Source organism: Cebus imitator, unplaced genomic scaffold (assembly GCF_001604975.1).
Source record: "Cebus imitator isolate Cc_AM_T3 unplaced genomic scaffold, Cebus_imitator-1.0 Scaffold132, whole genome shotgun sequence".
Taxonomy (NCBI): domain Eukaryota; kingdom Metazoa; phylum Chordata; class Mammalia; order Primates; family Cebidae; genus Cebus; species Cebus imitator.
The window spans coordinates 1,692,355-1,716,940 of record NW_016107447.1 but is presented as its reverse complement, the minus strand read 5'-3'; the positions used below and the strand labels follow the sequence as shown (position 1 = coordinate 1,716,940).

Here is a 24,586-nt window from a genome sequence, read left to right as displayed (position 1 = left end):
AAAAAAAAAAAAAAAACGTGAAAGAAAAGAAAAAGAAAATAAATATGCTTAGTGTCTGACAGGAACTAAGCAATGTGAGTTTTGTTAAATAAAATAACACCTGCAAAGCTACCAGCAGAAGTGTGGAACATTAGAAGCGCTCAATAAATAAACAACAGTAGCAGACTTGGAGAAAAGGAGACCCAAGAGGGAGCAGTGACTGGCCCGGGGATACCTGGAAAGGTGCCTAGGTGGGGCATCTGAGCCTGCAACTCATGCACCTCTGGCAGGTAGGCCTGGTGGCCTGAGGAAGGGGAGCTTCCAGGCTTCATGCCCACAGGGCATTCTCTCCCGCAGGTTTCGAATCTATTCCAACCAGTCTGCACTGGAGTCGCTGGCTGTGAGTGGGGAAGGGTGAGTGGGCTGGGCTGGGGTCAGGGTGGGCAGGTAAAGGCAAGCCCACCCCCTACTCGCTGCCCTGTTTCCCCTCTCCCCTCCCAGCTGATCCCACTACAGGCCCCTCTGAAGACCTTGCTGCAGATTGGTGTGATGCCCATGCTCAATGGTAAGGCTGGGGAGTGAGGACTGAGGAAGGAAGGAGGGCTGAGCTGGGCAGGCCCAGACTGAGCCGGGTGCTCCCACCCACAGAGCGGACCTGGCGTGGGGTGCAGATCCCACTACCTGAGGGCATCGACTTTGTGCGTGAGGTGGTGACGAACCATGCGGTGAGTGGGGGATGGGATGGGGAAAGGAGGGCAGGGCCTTCTAGCTCCCCAGTGCCCTCCACTACCTGACCCCAGCTCCTCCCTTACCAGTCCCCAGCTCCCATTTTAATCTTAAGACTCCTAAAAGCCTTTGCACACACTGTAACTTCTCCTTGGAGCACTCTTCTCCTATCCCAATACCTACTAATCTTTCAGGTCTTAGCTCAGAGGTCACCTCCTACAAGAAGCCCTCCTTGATACCCATAGTCTGTACTCCTAAAGCCTCATTTTAGCACCTTGACATGGAATTATCCATTAGATTGAGCCCCTGAAGGACAAAGACTCTGTCTCTTCATCTTTAAACTCTGGCCTCAGTAACCGAATGAATAAATGAGACTCCCCTCTCTGCCCCCTGCACAGGGCTTCCTCACCATTGGGGCCGATCTCCACTTTGCCAAAGGGCTGCGAGAGGTGATTGAGAAGAACCGGTCTGCTGATGTCAAGGCATCCACTGCCCCCCCACCCTCCACAGCAGCTGTCTGAGCCCTTGACCCCCACACTGGCAGCTGTCATTCAGGACTCCAACCCCTCTCAGCCCCTCTTTCCCCACATTCGTATCCTATAGTGGCCCCTCTAACCCCCCGTGCCACAGAGAAGACGGGGTTTGAAACTGTACCCAATTTAATCACATAATCAGTGAATCATCAATTATAGTCCATCCACCACCTCCCTGTGGGCTGTCCTGAGCTCTGTTGGGTTCCTGGGATGGGATCAGTGCATCATAAAGGGTATTCTTGAAGCAGAGAGGGGGCCAGGCCACCCCATTCAGGAACTACTGTGGGAATGAAGTGCCAACCTGCCCCCAGGCTGTCTACGGGAGTCCCAGAGGCAGAACCTGCCCTGCAGGGGCACTGTGCTTACAAGAGGACTCCCAGCAGGAGAGGCTAGGAGAGGCTAGGAGGAGCTGCGGCAGGCCGTGGGGAAGCTGGTCGCTGTGGTCATCAGTATGGCTGCTTGTTCAGAAACCGGGAGAACATGGTGAAGGCAGCGAGGGGCTTGTCAGTGGGGACCATGTGTCCGGCGCCCTGAAGAGCAACGTTTGTGAGATCCTGACCCCCATTCCCTCCTCCTCATATAACTGCTCACCCGTGGGGGCTTCCTTCATCCCAAGCCCTTTATTCTTCCCAGAACTCTCCCCGCCCCTCTTCAAAAAAACTTGCCCATACAGGGGCTGGATGATGACCTATGACCCAGCATAAAAGGCATCCAGAGGGAAAGGACGGGTGGGCCCTGCTCCTTTGCCTCTGGCCCAGTTCTCTCTCAGCAGGCTCAGGCCGTACCTTGATAGTGAGAAAGGCAATGTGGGAGAACTCCTTCACGAAGCCGGCGATCTGCTCCCCGCTGTCCCCGTACTTCACTAACCAGGGCCGGCGCTGCACCTCCATCTGCCCCACCAGGAAAGACATCAGCCTACGGCAGCTGCATCCTTGCTCACAGCTGCCAGCAAGACCTCGGGGTTGGGAACTCCTCCACTTGCCCTCTGAGGACCACAGCCAGGCAGCCAGCTGGCCACTCCCAGACATACCCACCCCCAACTTCCACAGCAGCCCCTATCCCAGGGCCAGGAATCTCTGCCTTACCTTCTGGTTGAGGGAATCCACAAACCACTCATCCCCCATGAAATTGCAGGCCATGTCTACATCTCCATTATATAACAGGATCTGGTATTTCTAAAGCAGGACAGGGTAAAAATGAGGGGTGGAAGAAGCCCAGGCCCCAGCCCTTCCCTAGTTCGAGGTCTACCCCTCAGGGAATTCAAGGAGATGAGCTAGACAGCACGAACCAGGGAATTCTCATGTTTTCTGACGACTTACTGCATATCCAGTGTTCTGCTAAATGTTTTACCTTTGAAGGTAGGTATCATCATTATCCCCATTTTACAGATGGGCAACCTGAGGTTCATGATATTTAAGAAATTTGCCCAAGATTATGTGGCTAGTAAGGGACTCGCACCCAGGCCACATGACTCCAGAGCCCATGCTGTTAACCACTGTGCTGGACAGAACCTACTCCTAACTTGACCCTGCCAGTGCCTCCTACATGAACTTGGACAAGGTCTCCTCCCACCCTGGACCTCTGTTGGCCTGTTTTTGGCATGAATTAAGCTCCTCTTACCCTTAAGGCTCTTTGGCTGGTGCAGACCTTCTACAGCAGGGTGGCATGGGTGGGGACAAACCCAGGGTCAAATCCTGACTCCACAAATCACAAGACCCTGGGCTTTGCCTTTTAGAGTTTCAGCTTCTTCCATCCTGACGGGAAGTCTAAAGGGGCACCCAGCTTGCTGTGCTACTCTGGGGTCCTAAGGCTGCTGGTAGATCCAGCTGTGCCGTCCCCACTCACCTGTGAGCTAAGCAGCTTCAGATACTGGGAGTTCATGCTTCGGTAGAGACGGCGGTACTGTAGGTTTACCAGGAAGCTGCCAGGAACACATAAGCAGGCCCCAGGAAGACCACGTAGGGGCAAAAAGTAGTCAACAGATCAAATCTTCTCTCCTATCTCCAAGTTTCAACCCAGGAGAGAGACAGCTGGGTTCCACTCCCCTTTTTGGGGGGGGTCACCTTCTCTAGGACTGACCTGGATGATGGGCTGGGATTCGGAGAGCCTCAGCTCACCCCCACTTAGAAATGTACAGGGACATGTTCCGGTTGTTACAAGGACTGGGATGTAACTGGCATTTAGTGTCTAGGGGCCAGCAGGTGTGAGAGTCACAGCATATAACAGGGGAGAGTGTGGCCACTGAACAATCAAAATGGACCTGAGCAGCCCCTGCTGGGCCCAGTGTCACCCTTTTACCTGTTGGGGGTCACAGGAGATTGGACATGGAAATAATAGTTTGATGTTGTTGTTTTTTGAGACAGAGTTTCACTCTTGTTGCCCAGGCTGGAGTGCAGTGGCACGATCTCAGCTCACTGCAACCTCCACCTCCCAGGTTCAAGCAATTCTCCTGCCTCAGCCTCCCGAATAGCTGGCATTACAGGCAGCCACCACCACACCCGGCTAATTTTTGTATTTTTAGTAGAGACGGGGTTTCACCATGTTGGTTAAGCTGGTCTTGAACTCCTGACCTCAGGTGATCTGCCTGCCTCAGCCCCCTAAAGTGCTAGGATTACAGGTGTGCGAAACTGCACCCAGCTGGAAGTAATATTGTTAATGACCAATGTGATGGCCAGGTGTGGGGACTCATGCCCGTAATCCAGCACTTTGGGAAGCCAAGGAGAGAAGATTGCTTGAAACAGAAGATCCCTGGGAACGTCCCGACACCCTCAAGCCCCAGCAACCTGCCACCCCAAGTCACGGGTGGCCATGGAACCTCACTTGCACATGTCCCACTGGGGCAGCTGCTCCGGGATGTGGAGGGCCTTCCGCACATACGGGTTGTTGAGGTAGGTGGACGCAGCTGTGGTGTTGGTGCAGGGGGGGTCCATGCGCACTTTATTCCCCGAACGAAGCAGTGCCTGGAGGGCACCAACAGAGGGTCAGAGCCTCTGCTTCCCTGCCTCTCCCCCCGCCCTCACTTCACCAGGAGGAAGTCCATGCCCTTGCACACCTGATGCCACGTCCGCTTGATTGGCAGGAGAGTGAAGATGTTGCCCAAATCCTGGACCACAACAGTGTCCTTCTCATACCTGCATGTGAGGTGGGGGGATGAGTTTGGAGCCTCCAGATGGGGTTGGGGTGGGCCCCAGGGGCACCTGGCAGCACCTACCTAAAATGGCTGGGCACCCCTCCAGCACACGGGGCATAGAGGTTGTAGATGTTGAGGCCGGAGTTGCCCACGATGCGGGACACTTCCTGAAGCTGCAATACACACCAAACCACCATGCTTTCCAGATCCCCGGTCCCTCCACAACCCACCAAGTTGTCCCAAGATGTATTGCTCTTGTATTTCACCTCTTAACCCGTCACCCACTTTTTTCACAGGTAGGGAAACTGAGGCTCAGTGGCAGGAATCTTCCCAGACCTGGGTCCAAATCCTAGTGTCACTGTCTCCTAACACTGTGACTTCAGACAGTGATTTCAAATTCATGGCTCTCAGTTTCATGTGGGTAGTATGATACATGTGGGTAGTATAATCTACACAGACACAGTTGAGCACAATGCCTGTCACGGTGCAGGTGTTCCATAAATGTGAAGGAGTTCTATCTCTCTCATGGAGGTTATGGGATTTGCCACCATAGGAGGTGCAGGCGGTGGGAATACACACTTAGACACGTGTCCAAGAGAACACTAAATTGCTTAAAGGTGCAAGATAAGGAAGCAATGAGGGATGGAGAACAAGGAGTCCCCAAGGAGGGAATGTGGTCCTGTTCTCAGGATTAGGGATGGCGGTGCTGATGCAAAGTGACGGCAGACCCTCACATTGGTCACGCATTCCGGGTCTTTGTTGTCATAGAAGTTACACTTGTTTTGAGAGCAGCAGTGGGTCTGAAGAGAAGACCAGAGCCTGTTGGAGATGAGAGGAAAAGTACATCAGCCTCTGGTGGGAAGAGGAAGGTAGAGGAGGCGAGCATACCCCCACCTCCCACCAACCTCCCTGACCCTAGGGTACTAGGAAAGATATCATGGGGTGTGGTCTGTACATCACCTAAGCTAGCTCCCAAAGAGATGCCCCAGGATCATACAAACAGGCCTCCTTAGTTCCTTTAAAATCTGATCTCTGGCTGGGCACTGTGGCTCATGCCTGTAATCCCAGCACTTTGGGAAGCCAAGGTGGGCAGATCACTTGAGACCAGGAGTTCGAGTCCAGCCTGGCCAACATGGCAAAACCCCATCTCTACTAAAAATACAAAAAATTAGGCAGGCGTGGCAGTGCGAGCAGTGGTAGTCCCAGCTGCTTAGGGAGGCTGAGGCACGAGAATCACTTGAACCTGTCCGCCTAGAGGTGGAGGTTGCAGTGAGCCAAGATCGTGCCACTGCACTCCAGCCTGGGTGACAGAGTGAGACTCTGTCTCAAAAAAAAAAAAAAAAAAGAGAAAATCTGATCTCTGTTCTTTGTTCTTTCGGCGCTAAGTTCTTTCTGCAACCCACCTGCCCAACCTGGGATGGGCCTGGCATATCATGTGCTTGGAGGACAGACCCAAGATCATGTAACCTGCCCCACCCTAGAGATTGCCCAACTGCCGTATCCCATACCTGTTCCCCAGAAGGCCGTGGTAATAGGCAAAGTAGACCAGGGAGTTGTCATTCTGCTCATAGGAGGAGAGTCCATTGCCCACAGCCAGCCCCTGTGAAACACCCAGGATGCTCAGCTCAGGTGGAGGACGAAGAGGAGGAGCCTCCCTCACCTAACACCCAGACCTGCAGCAATCCGGAAGCTGAAACCCAGGATGGTTTGTAGGGGCGGGTGGGTGTGGGAGGCCACTCAATGCAAAGGACAGAGCTGGCAGCCTGACAGGTGAGTTTCCTATGGGAGGCACACAGACAGACCTAGGGCAGCCGCGGCAGGGAGATTATGCAGGAAACTGGATTGGATGGGGATGCTGACCACTCTGACCTTCCTAACTGCAAGGCCACGGTCACAAGGTGCCTCCCTTCCCTCCTGCAGCTGCCCTGCACCTGAAGGTTCATGCTGGGGTCCTGCATGACCAGCACAGCCAGGGTGGGGATGTAGATGCCAGCATAGCTCTCTCCGGTCAGGAAAAGTTTGTTGTTCTTGTACTCCGGAAAGAGGCGGAAGAAATCTTGAAGGGCCTCAAAATTGCTCTGGGCGACCTGGGGATGGGAAAGCAAGACAGAGGGTAATCAGGAAGCTTTGGTATTTGGACTGGAAAGAGCCTCAGCGACAATGACATCAATCCACCCTGTTTGTGTAAGGGGAAGTGACTTGGCCACTATACCACAATGGCATAGGATAGAGCTAAAAGGGGACTCCAAGACCATGCTCTTTCTCCCAGCATTGGGCCATGTATGGAGGACTGGGGAGCCTGGGGCAGATGGGCAGGCACAGGACTTACCTCAGTGTCATTGGTCACATAAAGTTTGTCATCAGAGTAGGAGAAGCCCACCCCAGCTGGGGACTCCAGGTATAACACATTGGCAATCTAGAGGGGAGGGAAAAATGAGCTAACCGCCACCCCATCCAAGTGCCCAGACACCCCCACAGGACCCACAGCTCCAGCTATACCAGGTTCCAAGAATAGGGGTTGTACTCCAGGGTGACACCATCTGGCTGGATCTGAGGAGGAAGAGATGGTTGGGTAAGTCCCATGGTGGAGGGAAAGGGACACTATGAGAGGCACTTTACATGTGGGCAAAACCCCTCAGAGGTACAGGCAGCAAAGCCAAAGGCACAGAGGAAAATCCCGATGCTCAGGAGCAAGGAAAACTTTTTGGAAAATCACAAAGTCCCTTCCTCCCTTTCCCCAGCCTTTTGCTTTGGGAACTGTGCTTTCCTGCTGCTGTCCACTCACCAGGAAGGGGCCATGCTCTGTGAGGAGCCCATCTAGGGAGCTGCAGCCGGGACCCCCATTGAGCCAAAGCACCACAGGGCTGTTCTCGGGATCCTTCTGGGACTCCACAAACCTGGGAGGGGTGTCAGGGCAGGATTGGCGCAGGTGGAGGGGCCCTTTCCAGCCCTTCGGGCTCCCAGGCATCTTCAGGGGTCTGCGGAACTACCCCCCACCCCTCCTCCATCATCTCTCCTCCCAATCCCGCCTAGAGACAGGGCGGCAGACCAGTAGTGGAGGTGCTTGGAGCCAGAGCCTTTGAGGTAGCCGGAGAACTGGCGGAAAGATGGCTGTTTGGACAGCCCGGGTAGGCACTGGATCTCGTCCTGGTCGGGGGCTGCCTCGCCTAGGGGCGCCCAAGACACGAGCAGCAGCAGCAGGAACAGCGGCGGCGGCGAGGCTCGGATCATCTGCGGGAGGCAGCAGAGGGGCTGTGGACTCGCTCCTCAGCGCTTCTGCGCAGCAGCCCCCGGGAAGGAGCTGGCGGCGCCTCCGCGGGGGAAGCCCCGGCCCCAGCGCCAGCTCCCACCCGCGAGCCTCCTCCGCCGCGCACAGATCCCGGGCTCGGGGAACCCTTCCAGCCTCCGGTGCCAGCTCACCTCTGCTCCCCCGCGTCCTTCCTCTTCTGGAGGCGCTCGGGGACTGGGAGTCATGTGTACTCCGAGTCACGTGAGCTCCGGCGCCACGTGACAACCTTCCTCCCGCCCCAGTGCCTACGGTCCTGTGGGGCGGTGGCGGTCAATGCCGGGTCAAGGTCTGCGGGCCTCGCGGGTCGTAGCCCGGGCGCACGCGATCAGATGATCCTGGTGTGGACGTTCAAGTTCTAAGCGGGATGGCTGAGCGAGCGGCGCTAGGACCCCCGGGCAGAAGCTCGGGGAAGGCAGCCCCGGGGGAAATGCCTTACAAGGTTCACTTGTTGTCACCATCCGAGCCCGGCGCCCAAAATAGCCCCGGGCGCCCGCTGGCCTGCCTCGTGGCTGGGAGATGGCTGCCGCCTCCGAGCCCGTGGATTCGGGTGCATTCTGGGGACCGGTGCGCCCGGAGCCCCCTCCCACCCGCTTCCATCGGGTGCACGGTGCCAACATCCGCGTGGACCCCTCTGGGACGCGGGCCACACGTGTGGAGAGCTTTGCCCACGGCGTGTGTTTCAGCCGCGAGCCGCTGGCCCCTGGACAGGTCTTCCTGGTCGAGATCGAAGAGAAAGAGCTGGGCTGGTGCGGACATCTGCGTCTCGGCCTGACTGCGCTGGACCCCGCCAGTCTGGCCGCAGTGCCCGAGTTTTCTCTTCCCGACCTGGTTAACCTGGGCCACACCTGGGTCTTCGCCATCACGCGCCACCACAACCGCGTGCCCCGGGAGGACAGCCAGGAGGCGGTGGCGGAGGCAGCGGCCCCCAGCCGACCTCCCGCCCTCGTAGTGGAACCATATCTGTGCATTGAGCAGTTTCGCATTCCCCGGGACCGCCTGGTGGGCCGGAGCCGGCCAGGGCTCTACAGCCACCTCTTGGACCAGCTCTATGAGCTGAACGTGCTGCCTCCGACCGCGCGCCGTAGTCGCCTGGGCGTCCTCTTCTGCCCGCGCCCGGATGGCACGGCCGACATGCACATCGTCATCAACGGCGAGGACATGGGCCCGAGCGCCCGGGGGCTGCCAGCTGCACAGCCCCTCTACGCGGTGGTGGACGTGTTTGCTTCCACCAAGAGCGTGCGCCTTGTCCAGCTCGAGTATGGCTGTAGGTATCCCTGGGCAGCGACCCCTCCTGGCTCAGTGTGGAGACAGGAATCTGCTATGGCTTCCTAGCCAACTTGCTAGGCCTTGGTCTGTCCGGCACTAGTTTAAGAGGGGGAGAATCGGCCAGGCGCCGTGGCTCAAGCCTGTAATTCCAACACGTTGGGAGGCCGAGGCGGGCAGATCACCTGAGGTCAGGAGCTCAAGACCAGCTTTGCCAACATGGTGAAACCCTGTTTCTATTAAATATACAAAAATTAGTGAGGCATGGTGGCAGGCACCTGTACAGGAGGCTGAAGTAGAAGAATCGATTGAACCCTTGAAGTAGGCAGAGGTTGCAGTGAGCCTAGATCACACCACTGCACTCCAGCCTGGGCAGCAGAGCAAGGCTCCGTCTCAAAAAAAAAAAAAAAAAAAAGTGGGAGAATCTAGCTTCAAGCTGCACTTCTACTCGTGCTCTTGCACAAGCCTCTACCTGGCTTTGGGCCTTGGTACCCATCTTGGCTGATTAAGATGCCCTACAAGTTCTCTTTTAGTTTTGACAGTATTACCTGTATTCACCTAGGGCAGGGATTCTAAACCGATTTTAGATATTAGGGGCCTCTTTGAGAATTGTTTGCCCTTTTCTTACTAACATGTTTGGCCGAGCATGGTGGCACACACCTGTAATCCCAGCACTTTGGGAGGCTGAGGCAGGAGAATGCTTGAACCTTGAGGTGGAAGTTGCAGTAAGTCGGGATCTCACCAGTGATCACTTGAGGCCAGGAGTTCGAGATCAGCCTGGCCAACATGGTGAAACCCCCTTCTCTACTAAAAATACAAACATTAGCTGGGCTTGGTGATGTGCATCTGTAATCCCAGCACTTTGGGAGGCTGAGGCAGGAGAATCACTTGAACCTGGAGGTGGAGGTTACAGTGAGCCAGGATCTCACCAGTGCACTCCAGCCTAGGCAACAGAGCGAGACTGTCTCAAAAAAGAAAGAAAGAAACATGATCAAGGCTGGGCAACAAAGTGAGACCCCCATCTCTACAAAAAATTAAATAATTATCTGGGCATGGTAGCACATGCCTGTAGTCCCAGCTATTTGGGAGGCTAAGGCAGGAAAATCGCTTGAGCCCAAGAATTGAAAACTGCAGTGAGCTATGACCACTGTACTTCAGCCTGGGTAACAGAGCAAGACCCTCTCTCTCTTTTTTTTTTTTGGTCTGAGATGGAGTCTTGCTCTGTCACCCAGGCTGGAGTGCAGTAGTTGTGCAATCTTAGCTCACTGCAACCTCCACTTCCTGAGTTCAAGCAATTCTCCTGACTCAGCCTCCCGAGCAGCTGAGATTACAGGCATGTATCACCATGCCCGGCTAATTTTTACATTCTTAGTAGAGACAGGGTTTCACCATGTTGACCAGGCTGGTCTTGAACTCTTGACCTCGTGACCTGCCTGCCTCAGCCTCTCAAAGTGCTGGGATTACAGTCGTGAGCCACCGCACCCAGGCCAACCCTCCCTCTTTAAAAAAAAGAAAGAAACATGCTCATAGACGTGGGCATATTAGCTTAAAGGCATCACAAAGCCCAGACTGAGAGCTTCTTAATGCTGAGGTATGGTAGACTGTAGCCCTGGTAAGAATTTTAGTTATACCTCTGATCACATTTCATGAATTCAATGAACCAGAACCCTCTCTGTGCCAGGCCTGTGCTGGAGGCTGCAGTTGCACAGGCAAATCAGACACTATCCCTGTCCCCAGAAGCTGCTAAGTGAACTGGGAAGGGATTGTGCTAAGTGCTATGGTATACACAGGAGTGCAGCACTGTGATAGCTCTTGGGAAGACGTGCTTCTCTCAGCCCCATGAAGCAGGCTGGGCCCAGAGAGCAGTAAGGACTTGCCGACATTTAATGGCAAAGTGGGGACCAAGACCTAGATCTTGTGTCTTGGCCTCAGACCCACCTTCCAGTTCAGTTTGCCTTTCACAGCCTTCTTCCCACAGTGCCGTCCCTGCAGACTCTGTGCCGCCTAGTGATACAGCGGAGCCTGGTGCACCGGCTAGCCATTGATGGGCTCCACCTGCCCAAAGAACTTAAGGATTTCTGCAAATATGAGTGAAGACCTGCAGCGCACTGGAGCAGGACTGCATCCGGGGGCCCCAGACCTGTGGCTGGCTGGTCTGAAGTTGGCCACACTGCTGCCAGGCAGGACCAGAAATAAACAGCTGATGCTGACATCTTGATCACTGGAAGGTCTCTTTGCCCCTGCAGCCTATGAGAGGCACTTCTTTTAGAATCACTGCAGGTCAGAGCAAGAGAGCATTTTAGATACCATCTAGACCAGGGGTCCCTGGGATGGCTGCTTGTTAGAGTCATCTTGGGATACGTAAAGAGTGCTGATGTCCCACACCCCGTCTCTAGGGATTCGTATTTTATTTGTTGCGAAATTAGGCCGAGACATTGCTTTTTGTAAAAGCTTCTCAAGATCTCCTAGTGTATAGCAAGGGCTGAGAAGCATGTTCCTGGAGTAGCAGTTCCAACTTTGTCATGTATTATAATCACTTGAGGAACTTTGACAAATACCAATACCTGGCCTGTAATCCCAGCAGTTTGGGAGGCCTAGCTGGGTGTATCACTTGAGGTCAGTAGTTTGAGACCAGCCTGGCCAACATGGTGAAACCCTGTCTCTACTAAAAATACAAAAGTTAGCCTGGCATGGTAGCAGGTGCCTGTAGTTGCAGCTTCTCAGAAGGCTGAGGCAGGAGAATCACATATGAACCCAGGAGGCGGAGGTTGCAGTGAACTGAGGTCTTGCCACTGTCCTCCAGCATTCCAGCCTAGGCAACAGAGTGAGACTCCATCTCAAAAAAAGAAAAAGAAAAATACCAATACCTGGATCTGACCGCAGGTCTCACGCTACAAGCCTCCTGTATTTCCATCTCTGGTCATTTGCTTCCATACAAATTCTCTCATTTCATCCTCAAAACTCCTAATGAGGTAGTGGCAGTCATCAGACCCACTTTACAGATGAGAATATCAAGGAACAAAACTATCTAGGTGACTTGTCCAAGGGTAAGGGCAAGAACCTAGAACACCCAGCTCCTGGTCCGGTACTCTTTTAACCTTATTCTATTGTCATACTCAGGTTCTAGAATGAACAGGTCAATGCTGTAAGGTGGGTTCCAAGTGTAACAGGGAGGGTCTATGAGGTGATATTCTAGAAGGGTGAAGAAGGGAGTACAGGAGGCAGATCACTATTCCCTCACAAACAGGGGCTTTGGGGCAGCCATGTCCTACTTCAGGACTCCACAAACTCATCCAGGTCCTCTGTCTTCTGGCCAAGGTGAGTGGGGGGCACCTGTGATTGGAGGGAGTGCTGTAGCTTCTCCTGAGAAGTTGCTTTCTGGCTCTAGGGAGGTGGCGGTTCCACTGGGCATTTGGGGGCTGGCCCTAGAATCAGTTCTTTTAGAAGAAAAGCCATTCTAAACGTGCTTGCCAATCAATAACTACCTGCTTGCTCAGTATTCGTTCAGCAAACACTTGCCATCACCTACTCTGTGCTGGGGACTGGGAGTGTGGGTATGAGTAATACCTAGTTTCCAGCCTCTAGATGGTCTGCTGGGGCTGGTCTTAGTTATGCCCCCAAACTCTGCTCTTATGCACTGCCCCTCAGGGCCCCCTCCTCAAAGAGACAGAGAATAACTTTACATTTCATTCCTGTCTCTGCAGGTGGGGCTGCTTCTCCAGGCTTGTCCCTTGGCCTCTGTAGTCCTGTAGAGCCAGCAGTGGTGGCCTCTGGTGGAACAGGCCCAGCGAGCCAGAAAACCGAGCAGGTGGCACCTACTGCCCAGGCCTGGGGCCCAGCCTTGGCAATGCCACAAGCCAGGGGCTGCCCTGGGGGGATTAGCTGGGAGACACTACGGAGGAAGGAATACAGCCAATACTGCCACAAATTCCCGCACACGAGACAACTGGAGAGCTTGGGCTGGGAGAATGGCTACTCCAGAAGCAGAGCCCCCGACCTGGGTGGCCCCAGCAGGCCTGGGCCCCTGCTGCTGTGTGGGTTGTCACCAGGGGTTCTGCCAGTACCCTCTGAGGCAATGGGGAAGGAGGCCAGCTCCCAGCCTGACATCTGCATCCTCACCCTTGCTATGATGATCGCCGGCATCCCCACCGTGCCTGTCCCAGGCGTGCGGGAAGAGGACCTGATTTGGGCCGCTCAAGCTTTCATGATGGCCCACCCAGAGCCAGAGGGTGCTGGGGAGGGGGGGCAGTGGGAGCAGGTGCATGCCCACACAGCCTCTGGGAAGGTACCCCTATTGAGATCCAAGAGGGGCCAGCCTCCTGGCTCCTGCTTGTAGCTGGATGAAATAGCACCAGATATGTAGGGTGGCTTCTCTGTATGGTTCTTGGGGAGACAGGCTTGGGAGAAGAGCCTATGGCAGGGATGGGGATAGAGCAGGTGGTTCAGCCATTCTGACAAATTCCAGTCCTTCATTAGGGACTTCCACACCCTAGAAAGTATCTCTAGTTACCACTAAGATAGGAGATAGGTTTTGTCAGGTAGATACAATTGAAATTACCTGAGATAGGGGCCCCTGCTTGGAGAGTTGAGGCTGCTTTTATGTTGTTTTGAAGACTTGATCAGAATTTTTTTTTTTTTTTTTTTGAGACAGGGTCTTACTCTGTCACCCAGGCTGGAGTGCAGTGGCACGATCACAGCTTACTGCAGCCTCAACCTCCTGGGCTCAAGTGATCTTCCCACCTCTTCAGCCTTTCTGAGTAGCTGGGATTACAGGCATGTGCCACATCCAGCTAATTTTTGTGTTTTTTATAGAGAAGGGGTTTTGCCACGTTGCCAGGATGCTCCGATCTGCCTCCTTTGGCCTTCCAAGGTGTTGGGATTACAAGCGTGACCCACCATGCCTGGCCTGCCCAGAATTTCATATTAAGTCCTAGGCATGTGAATTCTTCTCTTGCCTTAAATTTCCCAGCATGTTGAAGGCAGGTCATAGGACCATAGGCAAGGAAAGAAAATGAATACTTAATTGAGTACCCACTAGGTACACCTGCTCTGTAAACTTACCCTGTGAAGATCCCAGATCCCATTTTTATAGATAATCAAGTTGAGGTTTAGAGAGGTGACTTGCCCTAATAAGTCTCATAGCTAGTAAAAGGCAGAACCAGGCACAAAAAACAAGCAGGGAAGGAACCAACCAGGATTCACATGTTGTATAACACTCTAAAGTCTATTCTTTCCATAATATACCCTAAACTATGTGCTATGAAAAAAGAAAAACTAGACAAGTAGGCCGGGCACAGTGGTTTAAGCCTATAATCCCAGCACTTTGGGAGGCCGAGGCGGGTGGATCACGAGGTCAAGAGATCGAGACCATCCTGGTCAACAAGGTGAAACCCCGTCTCTACTAAAAATACAAAAGTTAGCTGGGCATGGTGGCACGCATCTGTAGTCCCAGCTACTTGGGAGGCTGAGGCAGGAGAATTGCTTGAACCCAGGAGGCGGAGGCTGCGGTGAGCCGAGATCGCGCCATTGCACTCCGGCCTGGGTAATAAGGGCGAAACTCCGTCTCAAAAAAAAAAAAAAACTAGACAAGTACTAGAATATGCAACATTCAGTTTTATTGACCCCAGGATGGGACAAGGAAAAAAGTTCAGGGAGCCTGGCTGAGCCAGCTCCCCAGAGGGGCCTCTTTCCCTGTAGGAAGCCTCCCAGCCCAGCTCACTCAAAGGAGATGGGTCAGGTTAGTCATCTCATGACCTGGGACAACTGCTACCAAGCCCCAACCCTCAACCTCACCACCTGATGTCTTATCTCTAATCTTAGACCAGGGGATTGCCTGTTTATTTTCTTTTTTTTTTTTAGACTGAGTCTCACCCTCCCAGACTGGAGTGTAATGGCAACAGAATCTTGGCTCACTGCAACCTCTGCCTTCCAGGTTCAAGCAATTCTCCTGCCTCAGCCTCCTGGGTAGCTGAGATTACAGGCGCCCACCACCATGCCTGGCTAATTTTAGTATTTTTAGGAGAGACGGGGTTTCACCATGTTGGCCAGGATGGTCTTGAACTCCTGACCTCAAATGATCTGCCCACTTTGGCCTCCAAAAGTGCTGGGATTACAGGCATGTGCCACCACGCCCAGCCAGCTTGCCAGTTTTTGTAAGACCTTTGAGCTAAGAATGTTTTTCCTTATGAAAATGTTAAAACCAAGAATATACATCAGAGACTGTATGTGGCCAACAGAGTAAACTATTTACTATCGGGCCCTTTACAGATAAGATTTGCTGACTCCCGTCTCATGGAGCTAGACACATGCTATGTAGCAGGCCATGGTAGATGAGAAGACCCTTGAACCTTGTCCTTATTCTGGAAGGAGGGACCACGGAAGTACAACAGTGTAACTATGTGTGTATGTGTGTATAGGGACATGTGAGTGTGCACAGGTGCACGAGCATCTCTGGGGACTGAGAATAATCAGAGTTGGACCTGCTCATAAGGTCCAATCCAGCTGTCAGCCAGTTCCCGCAGAGTGTTGTACCTCCGCTCAAACTCCTCCTTGCTGCAGTGCTGCAACAGCTGACCCACCTCCTCTGTGAGATGAGTCACTGCCAGGTGCTTATCCAAGGTCTCACTCCACTTGCTGCCCAGGATGCTGTCTAGACTGGTGGCACAGCCTGCCGTCCACTGAGCTGGCAGCATGTCGGGCTGGAGCACCTGGTGGCGGGCACTGAGCATGGCTAGGATGTGGCGGCAGGGAAGGTGGAAGGCCTGGTTAAAGTAGCAGCTGCAGCTTGCAGGGGGCTGGGGCTGTACCTTGTGGGTGTCTTCCAGGATCTGTATGTTCATCTTTTCTGAGCCAGAGCCAATGAGGTGTGTGGATTTCTGGACCACAGCAAGCTCACCCAGGCAGAGCTGGGCTGCTGGCCCTGTGCAGATGGCATTAAGGGAGTGCTGGATGTGGGATTCTACCAGCTGCTCCACTTTGGGGCTTTCAGGGATGGTATCTGAGGGGGCATGATTGTTCTGGGCACACAGGCCTGGGTTGAAGTTTGCCTTGTCTGCAGAGTTCTGCTGCATGTAATGGAACAGAGAAGCCATACCTTGTTTCTCAGATGGGGTGGTGCCAAAGAACTGGCTGAGGATGCGGGTGGTGACCTCGAGGCTCTGGAAGTAGCGGCTGCTCTCAGCTCGGCTTCTCCAGCGGTGAGCCAGCCAGATGCGGTCATTGAGCAGCCAGTGTGGGTGGAGCTCAGGCAGCTTGGCTGGGGGAATGCAGTTGCTCAGGAGTGTATACAGCTTTCTCAGGTTGCTTGCTGTAGCTGAGCACATTGTGCTCTGCAGGGAGGTCAGGAGCAGCTTTTCCACGGGCCGTTCAAGGGACAGCTGATAGAACTTGCCCTGGAGGAACTTACAAATGTGGAAGGCTGAGAGCAGGACCTCAGCTGCGGGGAACTCCATGGCTAGAGTGGGCAGTGGAAGGAAATGAGGATCCACCAGGATGGTACAGACTCTCTCCCATGCTGGGTTAAACTTCTTGAATACCTGGAATATCTGGGCCAGGCCTTCAGTGTCCTCCTTGGCAGGGATGGCAAAGTAGACTGCTCGGGCAAGATGACCCTCCAGCTGCACCCGAGGTCCGTCCACCAGGAAGGTATATAAGACCTTACCCCTTGGGTTATAGGTCCGGTGGATAAATAAGATCTCAGGGAAATGGTCAAAGACACTCTGCATAAAGCAGCTCTGGTAGTTGAAAGTATCTAACTGGGCAGTCTTGCTAACCTGGTGCAGCAGCATCGGTGGGCTTGAGTCCTTAATCAGGAGCCCATTCAGCATTGTTAGGGCCATGGGGGGATGGGAGATGTCCAAATGCCAAGGTCAAAATACCTTCTCTGCAGGGCAGCTGTCCATAAGGCTTTGAGTCTCTCAAGCTCCAAGTAAGTTGAGCCTTGAGGCTAGACAATTGTTCCCAGATCTTTTTCCACAGATGGGCCTATGGAAAGGAACAGAGGTTTAAGGAGACAACAGGAACTTGGTTCTTTGGTTATTCATCCAGACAATATTTGCTGAACATTTACTATGTGTCAGTACTGTTCTAGGGGGAGATACACAATAAACACATACATAAGCAAAGATATATCCAATAATGAAGGTTACAAAGACCACAAGCCTGAGTAACATGTGGGAGAGTAAACAGGGAAGGGAGGAATACTTTAAGGTGGTAAGGGAAAGCCTCTCAGGGGAGAAGGATGATATTGGAGCTGAGACCTAAATGATAGGAAGTTAGCTATGGAAAGATATGGATCCAGGGGATTTAAATAGTATGGCCAGAACTGCATATGGCCTTCAAAAAAAAATAGCATTCCAGCCAGGCACAGTGGCTCATGTCTGTAATACCAGTACTCTGGGAGGCAGAGGCGGGAGGATCACTTGAGGTCGGTCAGGAGTTTGAGACTAGCCTGATCAATATGGTGAAACCCCATCTCTACTAAAAATACAAAAAAAGAAAAAAAAAATTAGCTGGGCGTGGTGGCTCATGCCTGTAGTCCCAGCTACTTGGGAGGCTGAGGCAGGAGACTCGCTTGAACTCAGGAGGTGGAGGTTGCAGTGAGCTGAGATTATGCCACTGCACTCCAGCTCTAGGTGACAGCGAAACTCCATCTCAAACAAACAACATAAAAATATTATTTTACATTTATAAGTGATTGGCATCCATTCTTTCCTTTGGTCCTGGTATATATAAGAGAACTGCAATTGTTCCAAACTTGCTGGGTGATCTTGGGCAAGTCAGTGACCCTCTCTGAGCCTCAATCCCTTCCACCATAGTATGGGGCTAACAAATGTGCATAGCTTCTCGGCCTCTACTATATCCCTCTTTTAGCAGCAATGCTCTATTCCAATGTTTTCTCTATTTGGCCCCAGACCGAGTTACTGTCCTCATTTTACAGATGATAAACTAAGGCTCAAAGAAGCTAAGTGACTTGCCCACCATTACTCTGTAAGTAGCTGAAAGTTGAGTCTTTGGTTTGGGATCCTGACTGCTGCCCACAGTACCTGGGTTCCAAAAACCAACAGAGAGGGAATACGGCCTTTGACCTCTCACCTCTAACCAGGGTGGGAGATGTGGATGTCTGACGTTCCCAGAGTCCGGCTGAAGCCGGATAAGACAACCTTCCATCCACCCCTTTTGGAGTTGTGTGACGGCTGACCGCAGAGATCCGCTGTCTCACACTTACACCCCTTCAGGAATCACTCACCCACACCCTAACTCCGTCGCCATTTCTCCCTATTTGACCCTGCCTCCGACTCTGACTGACCTCCAAACTCACCAACCACGGCATCAGCATCGCAGTGACTCGGGCCAATGTCTGAGGAATTTGCTTTCAGGCTTTAGTGCTATGGACCAATCGTAGCTTGACGATTCGTGGGCGGGCTGTATTGCCAGGGTTACGAGGGGCTCGGCTGGCGGTAACCAATGAGAGCCTAATGATACTTGCAACTGGGAGAGCTGATCTTTGAGGCCGGAGTGCTGCAGCCTCTCTACTGGCTAGATGACTGGAAGGGCATGTTACTGTGGAAACTCCCTCAAAGGCAGAAAATGAAAAGGAAAATAAATAGCAGTTTTACAATTTTGGTTTTCTTTTGGTCAAATTCTAAAGCCCCTGGGGTTTAGGAAACGGTGCATATGCAGTCATAAAGTGTGTTCTACCTTATGGAGAAACTGAGTTCCAGGTCTCAAACTCTATGGCGCTCCTTTGGGGGTGGGGATCCCAACTCTTAGAGTTGAGGAAATCCAGATCCCCTTAAACAAGCCAAAACTTGATTTTCTCTAGCCCGACCCCCTCCACCATTCTACAAATGGCGCCTTGGCTTATTTAAGGTCCTACTGTGATATTGTGCTGGCCTAGAGCCAGAACCGGAGCAAAACTATTTTATAAAATGCAAAACTGTTTTTAGATAAGTTAAACTGGCTGTCCCATTCTCCTCACAATAACTACTGTCCTTGGCCTCTGTAAATAGAACTGCCAGTTTGTTCCTCAAACCTGTGTAAAGCTGCTTACCTTTTCTTATCAGTAACTGCTAAAATCTGTGACTTCTATCACCACCCAGACGATGTGTAAACAAATGTATATCCTGACTTCTGTAAACCACTGAGGTAACAAACAGAATGACAAAAGTCCCCTAGACCTTGGAATGTCCGGACACCCCCGCCCTTGTCTCCACCCAGGAGATGAATCACAGAATCCCCTAGCCCTTGAAATGTCCGGAACCTTATCATCCCCATCCCCGCCCCTCACCCCCACTCCCAAGGTGGTTTTTCAGGTATAAAAAATCATGGCACCCTCCTTTTGGCACCACAGGTTGGAGAGACGTGAGTCCTCTGTGGTCGCCGGCATAATAAATGACCCTGCAATCTGGCATACTTTTGTCTTGTGGTAACTTTCTACGCTCCGGTCAAATACAACACTACTACACTAGCGCAAAAGCCGACTGACTGGTCTTTTTCCTCAGTTCCCTTGAAGATGGCAGAGTTAGAAAGCTAGGTGTTTGCCAGGCCTTGGAGGATTAAGATTACCAACTAGCAACACCAAATCAGTGTTGGCACTTATGCATCGAAAATGTTAATAGGCTGGGCGCGGTAGGTCACACGTGTAATCCCAGCACTTTGGGAGGCCGAGGCGTGTGGATCACCTGAGATCAGAAGTTCAAGACCAGCTCGACCAACACGGTGAAACCCCATCTCTACTAAATACAAAAAATTAGCTGGGCGTGGTGGTGCATGCTTGTAATCCCAGCTACTCAGGGGGCTGAGGCAGGAGAATCACTTGAAGCCGGGAGGCGGAGGTTGCAGTGAGCCCAGATTGTGCCATTGTACTCCAGCCTGGGAAACAAGAGTGAAACTCTATCCCCCCAAAAAAGTTGGTTATGTAAACCTAGAGGGGAAATTTGGAATTGGGACAGGCCAACATGCTAATTTTTTTTTTTCCCCCGCAACATGTTAATTTTAACAGAGGAAACAGGTCAAAGAAATTGCCCACAGTTTCCCAACAAGTTGCTGGTAGTCAAGTCTAAGATTCAGGTTTCTTCCCACCCACCCCCAGTCTATTTGGCCTCTTCCCGCTAGAATATAAGGCAAACTGAAATCAACCTTGAAGGTTTGGTTGTAGGAAGGGGACAAAGTAAGAGGCAGATTGCTAAATCCTTGAATGTGAGGCATCAGGTTCTATTTGGCTCCACAACCCCATTTGGTTGCTAACACTCAATTTTCTTTCCCTCCCTCCCTCCTTTTTCTTCCTGAGTCTTACTCTGTCACCCAGGCTGGAGTGCTGTGGCATGATCTTGGCTCACTGTGATCTCGGCTCACTGCAATTTCCACCTCCTGGGTTCAAGTGATTCCCCTGCCTCAGCCTCACAAGTAGCTGGGATTATAGGCACACCACCACGCCCGACTAATTTTTGTATTTTTAGTAAAGACACGGTTTCTCCATGTTGGCCAGGCTGGTCTTGAACTCTTGACTTCAGGCGATTCGCCCACCTCTATATCCCAAAGTGTTGTTATTATAGGCATGAGCCATTGCACCCAACCTCAATTTTCTTTAAAATTAATAAATCCACCCTAGAGCACTCACTTCCTGACAGTAGAGTCGAGTCCTATTGCTATGTAATTCCTCTTCCTTCCCTCATCAAGCAGAACACATTTCCCTTATTTGATTTTATTAAAAACAACTTTATTTAATATGAATAAAAAGTTACAAATAACAGATTCTTCACAAAGAGCAGCAATAGCCAAAGATCACCCTCATTCCCTTTGTCCCTGAAAACAGGACCTTTTTCCAGACCTATTTTGTCTCACCCTATTCTGAGGCAGGGATTCATTTTTTGCAGGGCAAATTAGATCTGACCTCAGGGGTTGGGGGAGGAAGAGGGTGACCTTGCAGCACAGAGATAACTTTGGCCTTGAACAATGGATGAGGCTCCCAAGGAATGCCAAAGGTAGGGCTGCAAAGGGGCAGATTGAAAGGACTGTCACACAGTGGAGTTCCTCTCCTCTCTACTGTAACAATATTCCTTGCCCTACCTAGGAAGACATTGGCTAAAATGCTGACCCCTAGCATGTCCTGCCCACTTTAAACTCTCGCACTTCCAAGGAGAAGTGTTTGTGGTCCAATGCCTCGGCTAAAGTGCTTCAATAATGCATCACAGCTGCAGCAGGAGGGAATCCCTCCTCCTCTTCTTGCTTTTCCCAGAGGAAAGGCAGGCGGCCCACATCCTTAAAGTCTCCTGGCTGCTGAAGGAACTCAGTTGGCTGGGAGGTGTCAGTCCAGATATCCACAATCTTGCGCAGGGTGGAGTAGCGTTCTTCCAGCTCTGGCCCCTCAGTCTGCATGAGCAGGTTTGCTAACTCCCTGCTCAGGTCCTGAATCATGTCATTCCGTCCTTGATTCTCAGGCTGGCCTGTGTTTGCAACTGCACCACGATGTTGGAGCTCCCCGTTGGGCCCAAGGAGGTGCTGGTACTTCTTTTGCCACCGGCGGCACACCATGGCTTCCCCAACCGGCTGCTGGCTGGTGTGCAGCAGAGCCAAAATGTGTCGGCATGGCAGGTGGTACCACTGCTGAAAGGAACAGCTGCAGCTACAGCCATCTTTGCTAACCTGGTGAGAGTCCTCTAGTAGCTGAACGTCCACGGAGGAGCCAGCCATGTCCACCAGGTGGGTGGAGTTCTGTACCACCTCCCACTCATTGTGGCACAGCTTGTAGGCTAGTTCGGAGCCACTCTGGTGCAAGGTGTCTAGCATGCCAACCTGCGAGGGCGGCATCTGTGACTGCTGCTGCACATGCACCTGCTGTGGGTCTGGCTTGGTCTCTTCTACAGGGAGACTGTTGAGGCTCCCTCCACAGATTCCAAAAGCCTTCTTGGACTTCAGTGGCATGCTTGCTGGCCGAGCTCTCTTTAACTTGGGAGGAGCTGTGGGCAAATTCTTCAAGCCTTTGGTATTAAAGAAGTCTATGTAATCCACAAAGCAGAGGATGCAGTCCAACAGGGACTGCTGTTCCCGAAAGAGGCTTGACACCTTGCTGGTGACAATGTCTAGGCTGTCCATGTAGGTGTTACATGCAAGCAGGCCTTTCCTAACATGCATGTACCACAGCAGTTCACAGGTGAACCAGTGGGCCTGCAGGAAGTTGAAGAGATCCTCATCTAGGAGAGCCTGGGACATCTGGCAGAGATTTTTCAGGCTGGCTTCAGAAGTGACAAACACGGCCTCCCGCAGGGCTTCCTTCATGAGCCTTTTAAAGGATGGATTTGCTGAGCTACGATGCAACTTCTTCTCTAAGAGTCGGGTTGTGTGGTAGATGGAAAGGAGGATGCGGGCCGCAGGAAAGATCTCCTGCAGGATAGCCCGGTGATGGAATGAAGGGTCCACAAAGACCACCTTGACCTTGGGCCAATCGGAGTTGAACTCTGTGAAGATGCTCAGCATCTTGGCCACGGAGGTGGCTGTCTCGGCCTTGAGCACAGCAAAGTGCACCACTCGACTTTCTCGTTCCTTGTTCTCCACTAAGAAAGCATAGAGGATGTGGCCCTGGGTGTTCTCCACCCGGTGTAGCAAGAGATTCTCTGGGAAGCGGATGAATAGGTCGCTCATCTTACTGCTCTGGAAGCTGAGCCGGTCCAAGTCTTGGCTGTCACCCACACTGAAGGAAGCCATGGAACCCTCATCTACCTTAAGGAAGTTCTTCATCACTTTTGCTATCTTGGCCAGGTCAGAAGGAGTGATGCCTTCCTGCTCTGGCTTTGAGGACACTTGTACCTTATCCAGGCAAAACGATGGCTCAACCAGGGACTTCTCGGCAGTGTCAATGTCTTTTTTGGTTGTGGGCTGCACAGGCTGGAGTCTCTGCAGGCACATTGTCTTCTGAGATTTGCCAGTGGCGTCTTCTGAAGGACTAGCCACTTTAGAGTCACCATGTATGTGCTGTGTGTTTAGTTCGCTGACAAACAGTCTATCTAGTCTCTCGTTGTACTTGAGGAGCAAGTATGCTGGGCACGTATCTGCCTCCCGTGTTCTCTTCCTGTTTGACTGGGTCCGAATACAGACAAATTTCACCTGCACATACCTAGGGAAGGTAGCGGTGACAATGAGAAAGGTGCTGACCACCCCACACCCCTTATAAAGATAAGACCCTGAAGGGGGCCGGGTGCAGTGGCTAATGCCTATAACCCCAGTACTTTGGGAGGCCGAGGTGGGAGGATCACTTGAGCCCAGGAGCCTAGGACCAGCCTGGGCAAGATGGCGAGACCCTGGCTCTACAAAGAAATTAAAAGTCAGCCACGAGTGGTGGCATGTTCCTGTGGTCCCAGCTATTCAGGAGGCTGAAGAACGAGGACTGCTTGAGCCTGGGAGGTCAAGCCTGCAGTAAGCCATGTTCATGCCACTGCACTCCAGCCCGGGCAACAGAGTGAGACCCTATCTCAAAAAAACAAACAGAAAAAAACCCCGTAGGGCCAAGTATAGTGGTTACCAGCTGTGGTCCCAGCTACTCGGGAGGCTGAGGCTGGAGGACTGCTTGAGCTCAGGAGTTTGAGGCTGCTGTTAGCTATGCTTGTGCCACTGCACTCCAGCCTAAGCAACAGAGCAAGACCCTATCTCTTTTTTTTTTTTTTTTTAAAGTAAAGGATTTATATATTAATAGAATTAAAGAAAGAAGGAAAGCTGGGTACTCTAACATATGCCTGTAATCCCAGCACTTTGGGAGGCCAAGGTGGGAGGACTGCTTGAGATCAGCCTGAGTAAAACAGTGAGAGACTGTCTCTAATTAAAAAAAAAATTAAAATTAAAAAAACCCCCAAATCAGGGCATGTGTTCTCAGGATTTCCTGAGGGTTATATCGGGGGAAAAAACAATAACAGCAACAAATTGCTATGAACCGAGAAGAGATTTACATTAACTCTCCAGTCCCAAAGTAGTCAGCTCTTTCTTGAAGAGCCTCTCCAACTACAGCTCCCTTCATATGCCTCTACAGCACTTCTAAGCCCCAACTCCACTCTCTCTGTTGCCATTTGCAGCTGCCCACAATACATGCTGAGGCAGGACACGAGGGCAAATAGACAAGAGGCAGCAGCAGAATGCTCAGCTGGTTACTCCCTGTTTAAAATGTCCCCATCATTTGTGTCTTTTGGGAACTACTACTGTCTCTTCCTTCTCGAGATAGCAAAGATAAAAGTGAGGTTCCAAGGACATTGGACTAGATCAGTGATTCTCAACTGAACTTTTCAGGGCCTTCTGAGGTTAGAGTATGTTTGGTTCTCCTCTTGAAGAGACAAGATTAATGCTCATCTTTCTTTCTTTTTTTTCTTTGAGACAAAGTCTCGCTTTGTCACCCAGGCTGGAGTGCAGTGATGTGATCTCGGTTCACTGAAACCTCTGCCTCCAGGGTTCAAATGATTCTCCCGCCTCAGCCTCCTGAGTAGCTGGGACTACAGGCTTGCAGCACTGCACCTGGCTAATTGTTGTATTTTCAGTAGAGACAGGGTTTCTCCATGTTGGCCAGGCTGGTCTTGAATCCCTGATCTCAAGTGATCTGACCACCTCAGCCTCCCAAAGTGCTGGGATTACAGGTTTGAGGCACCGTGTGCTCGGCCTCTTTCTTTTTTGAGACAAGGTCTTTTT

The 24,586-nt window shown here is 52.0% G+C and overlaps 6 protein-coding genes across 14 annotated transcripts in view; 3 read left to right on the top strand and 3 right to left on the bottom strand.

Annotated features, from left to right (window-relative positions):
- The window catches only part of LOC108312974 (phospholipid transfer protein), a 15,611-nt gene extending 14,199 nt beyond the window's left edge, over positions 1 to 1,412 (top strand). The window contains exons 10-13 of the mRNA XM_017541154.2: positions 200 to 379; positions 481 to 544; positions 628 to 704; positions 1,104 to 1,412. Of these exons, the coding sequence (XP_017396643.2) occupies positions 200 to 379; positions 481 to 544; positions 628 to 704; positions 1,104 to 1,226 (444 nt within the window). The 3' untranslated portion in view covers positions 1,227 to 1,412. The remainder of the gene's footprint in view (positions 1 to 199; positions 380 to 480; positions 545 to 627; positions 705 to 1,103) is intronic.
- On the bottom strand, positions 1,347 to 7,918 carry CTSA (cathepsin A). 3 transcript variants are annotated; one of them, XM_017541244.2, is made up of 15 exons: positions 7,789 to 7,918; positions 7,418 to 7,599; positions 7,154 to 7,265; positions 6,868 to 6,918; positions 6,698 to 6,784; positions 6,300 to 6,455; positions 5,877 to 5,968; positions 5,103 to 5,187; positions 4,450 to 4,541; positions 4,291 to 4,369; positions 4,059 to 4,198; positions 3,084 to 3,159; positions 2,324 to 2,413; positions 2,024 to 2,128; positions 1,347 to 1,768 (listed from the first exon to the last, which is right to left on the bottom strand). In XM_017541244.2, the coding sequence occupies exons 1-15, from the start codon at positions 7,840 to 7,842 to the stop codon at positions 1,685 to 1,687; spliced, it is 1,485 nt and encodes a 494-aa protein (XP_017396733.1). In that variant the 5' UTR covers positions 7,843 to 7,918; the 3' UTR covers positions 1,347 to 1,684. The 3 variants fall into 3 exon arrangements, with proteins under 3 accessions (XP_017396733.1, XP_017396734.1, XP_037598931.1); XM_017541245.2 differs by having other exon boundaries at positions 1,562 to 1,768; positions 7,743 to 7,809; XM_037743003.1 differs by lacking the exons at positions 1,347 to 1,768; positions 2,024 to 2,128 and adding an exon at positions 2,135 to 2,223.
- NEURL2 (neuralized E3 ubiquitin protein ligase 2) lies at positions 7,802 to 11,138 on the top strand. The gene is made up of 2 exons (XM_017541257.2): positions 7,802 to 8,921; positions 10,899 to 11,138. The coding sequence occupies exons 1-2, from the start codon at positions 8,174 to 8,176 to the stop codon at positions 11,012 to 11,014; spliced, it is 864 nt and encodes a 287-aa protein (XP_017396746.1). The 5' UTR covers positions 7,802 to 8,173; the 3' UTR covers positions 11,015 to 11,138.
- Positions 11,139 to 11,690: 552 nt separating this feature from the next.
- On the top strand, positions 11,691 to 13,282 carry SPATA25 (spermatogenesis associated 25). 2 transcript variants are annotated; one of them, XM_017541259.2, is made up of 3 exons: positions 11,695 to 12,238; positions 12,625 to 12,916; positions 12,971 to 13,282. In XM_017541259.2, the coding sequence occupies exons 1-3, from the start codon at positions 12,184 to 12,186 to the stop codon at positions 13,254 to 13,256; spliced, it is 633 nt and encodes a 210-aa protein (XP_017396748.1). In that variant the 5' UTR covers positions 11,695 to 12,183; the 3' UTR covers positions 13,257 to 13,282. The 2 variants fall into 2 exon arrangements, with proteins under 2 accessions (XP_017396747.1, XP_017396748.1); XM_017541258.2 differs by having other exon boundaries at positions 11,691 to 12,238; positions 12,625 to 13,282.
- A 1,844-nt stretch (positions 13,283 to 15,126) lies between these two features.
- The window catches only part of ZSWIM1 (zinc finger SWIM-type containing 1), a 48,351-nt gene continuing 38,891 nt past the window's right edge, over positions 15,127 to 24,586 (bottom strand). Inside the window, exons 1-2 of one of the 6 annotated variants that reach the window (XM_017541247.2) lie at positions 18,168 to 18,384; positions 15,127 to 17,005 (exon numbers count right to left, since the gene is read on the bottom strand). In XM_017541247.2, coding sequence (XP_017396736.1) covers positions 15,388 to 16,758 — 1,371 coding nt within the window. In that variant the 5' untranslated portion in view covers positions 16,759 to 17,005; positions 18,168 to 18,384 and the 3' untranslated portion in view covers positions 15,127 to 15,387. Of the gene's footprint in view, positions 17,006 to 17,899; positions 18,385 to 24,586 lie in introns of those variants that run through there. The other 5 variants (XM_037742999.1, XM_017541250.2, XM_017541248.2 and 2 more) reach the window with 5 other exon arrangements.
- The window catches only part of ZSWIM3 (zinc finger SWIM-type containing 3), an 18,588-nt gene continuing 14,623 nt past the window's right edge, over positions 20,622 to 24,586 (bottom strand). The window contains exon 2 of the mRNA XM_017541242.2: positions 20,622 to 23,033. Coding sequence (XP_017396731.1) covers positions 21,098 to 23,033 — 1,936 coding nt within the window. The 3' untranslated portion in view covers positions 20,622 to 21,097. The remainder of the gene's footprint in view (positions 23,034 to 24,586) is intronic.

What these genes read in the sequence shown, in the direction of transcription:
- CTSA (XM_017541244.2), bottom strand. Translation starts at nt 7,842, where the DNA reads ATGACTCCCAGTCCCCGAGCGCCTCCAGAAGAGGAAGGACGCGGGGGA. An exon ending in AAGGACGCGGGGGAGCAGAG is followed by an intron (nt 7,600 to 7,788) that starts GTGAGCTGGCAC and finishes TGCCTCCCGCAG; the next exon opens with ATGATCCGAGCCTCGCCGCC. An exon ending in CACGGCCTTCTGGGGAACAG is followed by an intron (nt 5,188 to 5,876) that starts GTATGGGATACG and finishes CATCTCCAACAG; the next exon opens with GCTCTGGTCTTCTCTTCAGA.
- NEURL2 (XM_017541257.2), top strand. Translation starts at nt 8,174, where the DNA reads ATGGCTGCCGCCTCCGAGCCCGTGGATTCGGGTGCATTCTGGGGACCG. An exon ending in TGTCCAGCTCGAGTATGGCT is followed by an intron (nt 8,922 to 10,898) that starts GTAGGTATCCCT and finishes TTCTTCCCACAG; the next exon opens with TGCCGTCCCTGCAGACTCTG.
- SPATA25 (XM_017541258.2), top strand. Translation starts at nt 12,184, where the DNA reads ATGTCCTACTTCAGGACTCCACAAACTCATCCAGGTCCTCTGTCTTCT. An exon ending in TCCTCTGTCTTCTGGCCAAG is followed by an intron (nt 12,239 to 12,624) that starts GTGAGTGGGGGG and finishes CTGTCTCTGCAG; the next exon opens with GTGGGGCTGCTTCTCCAGGC.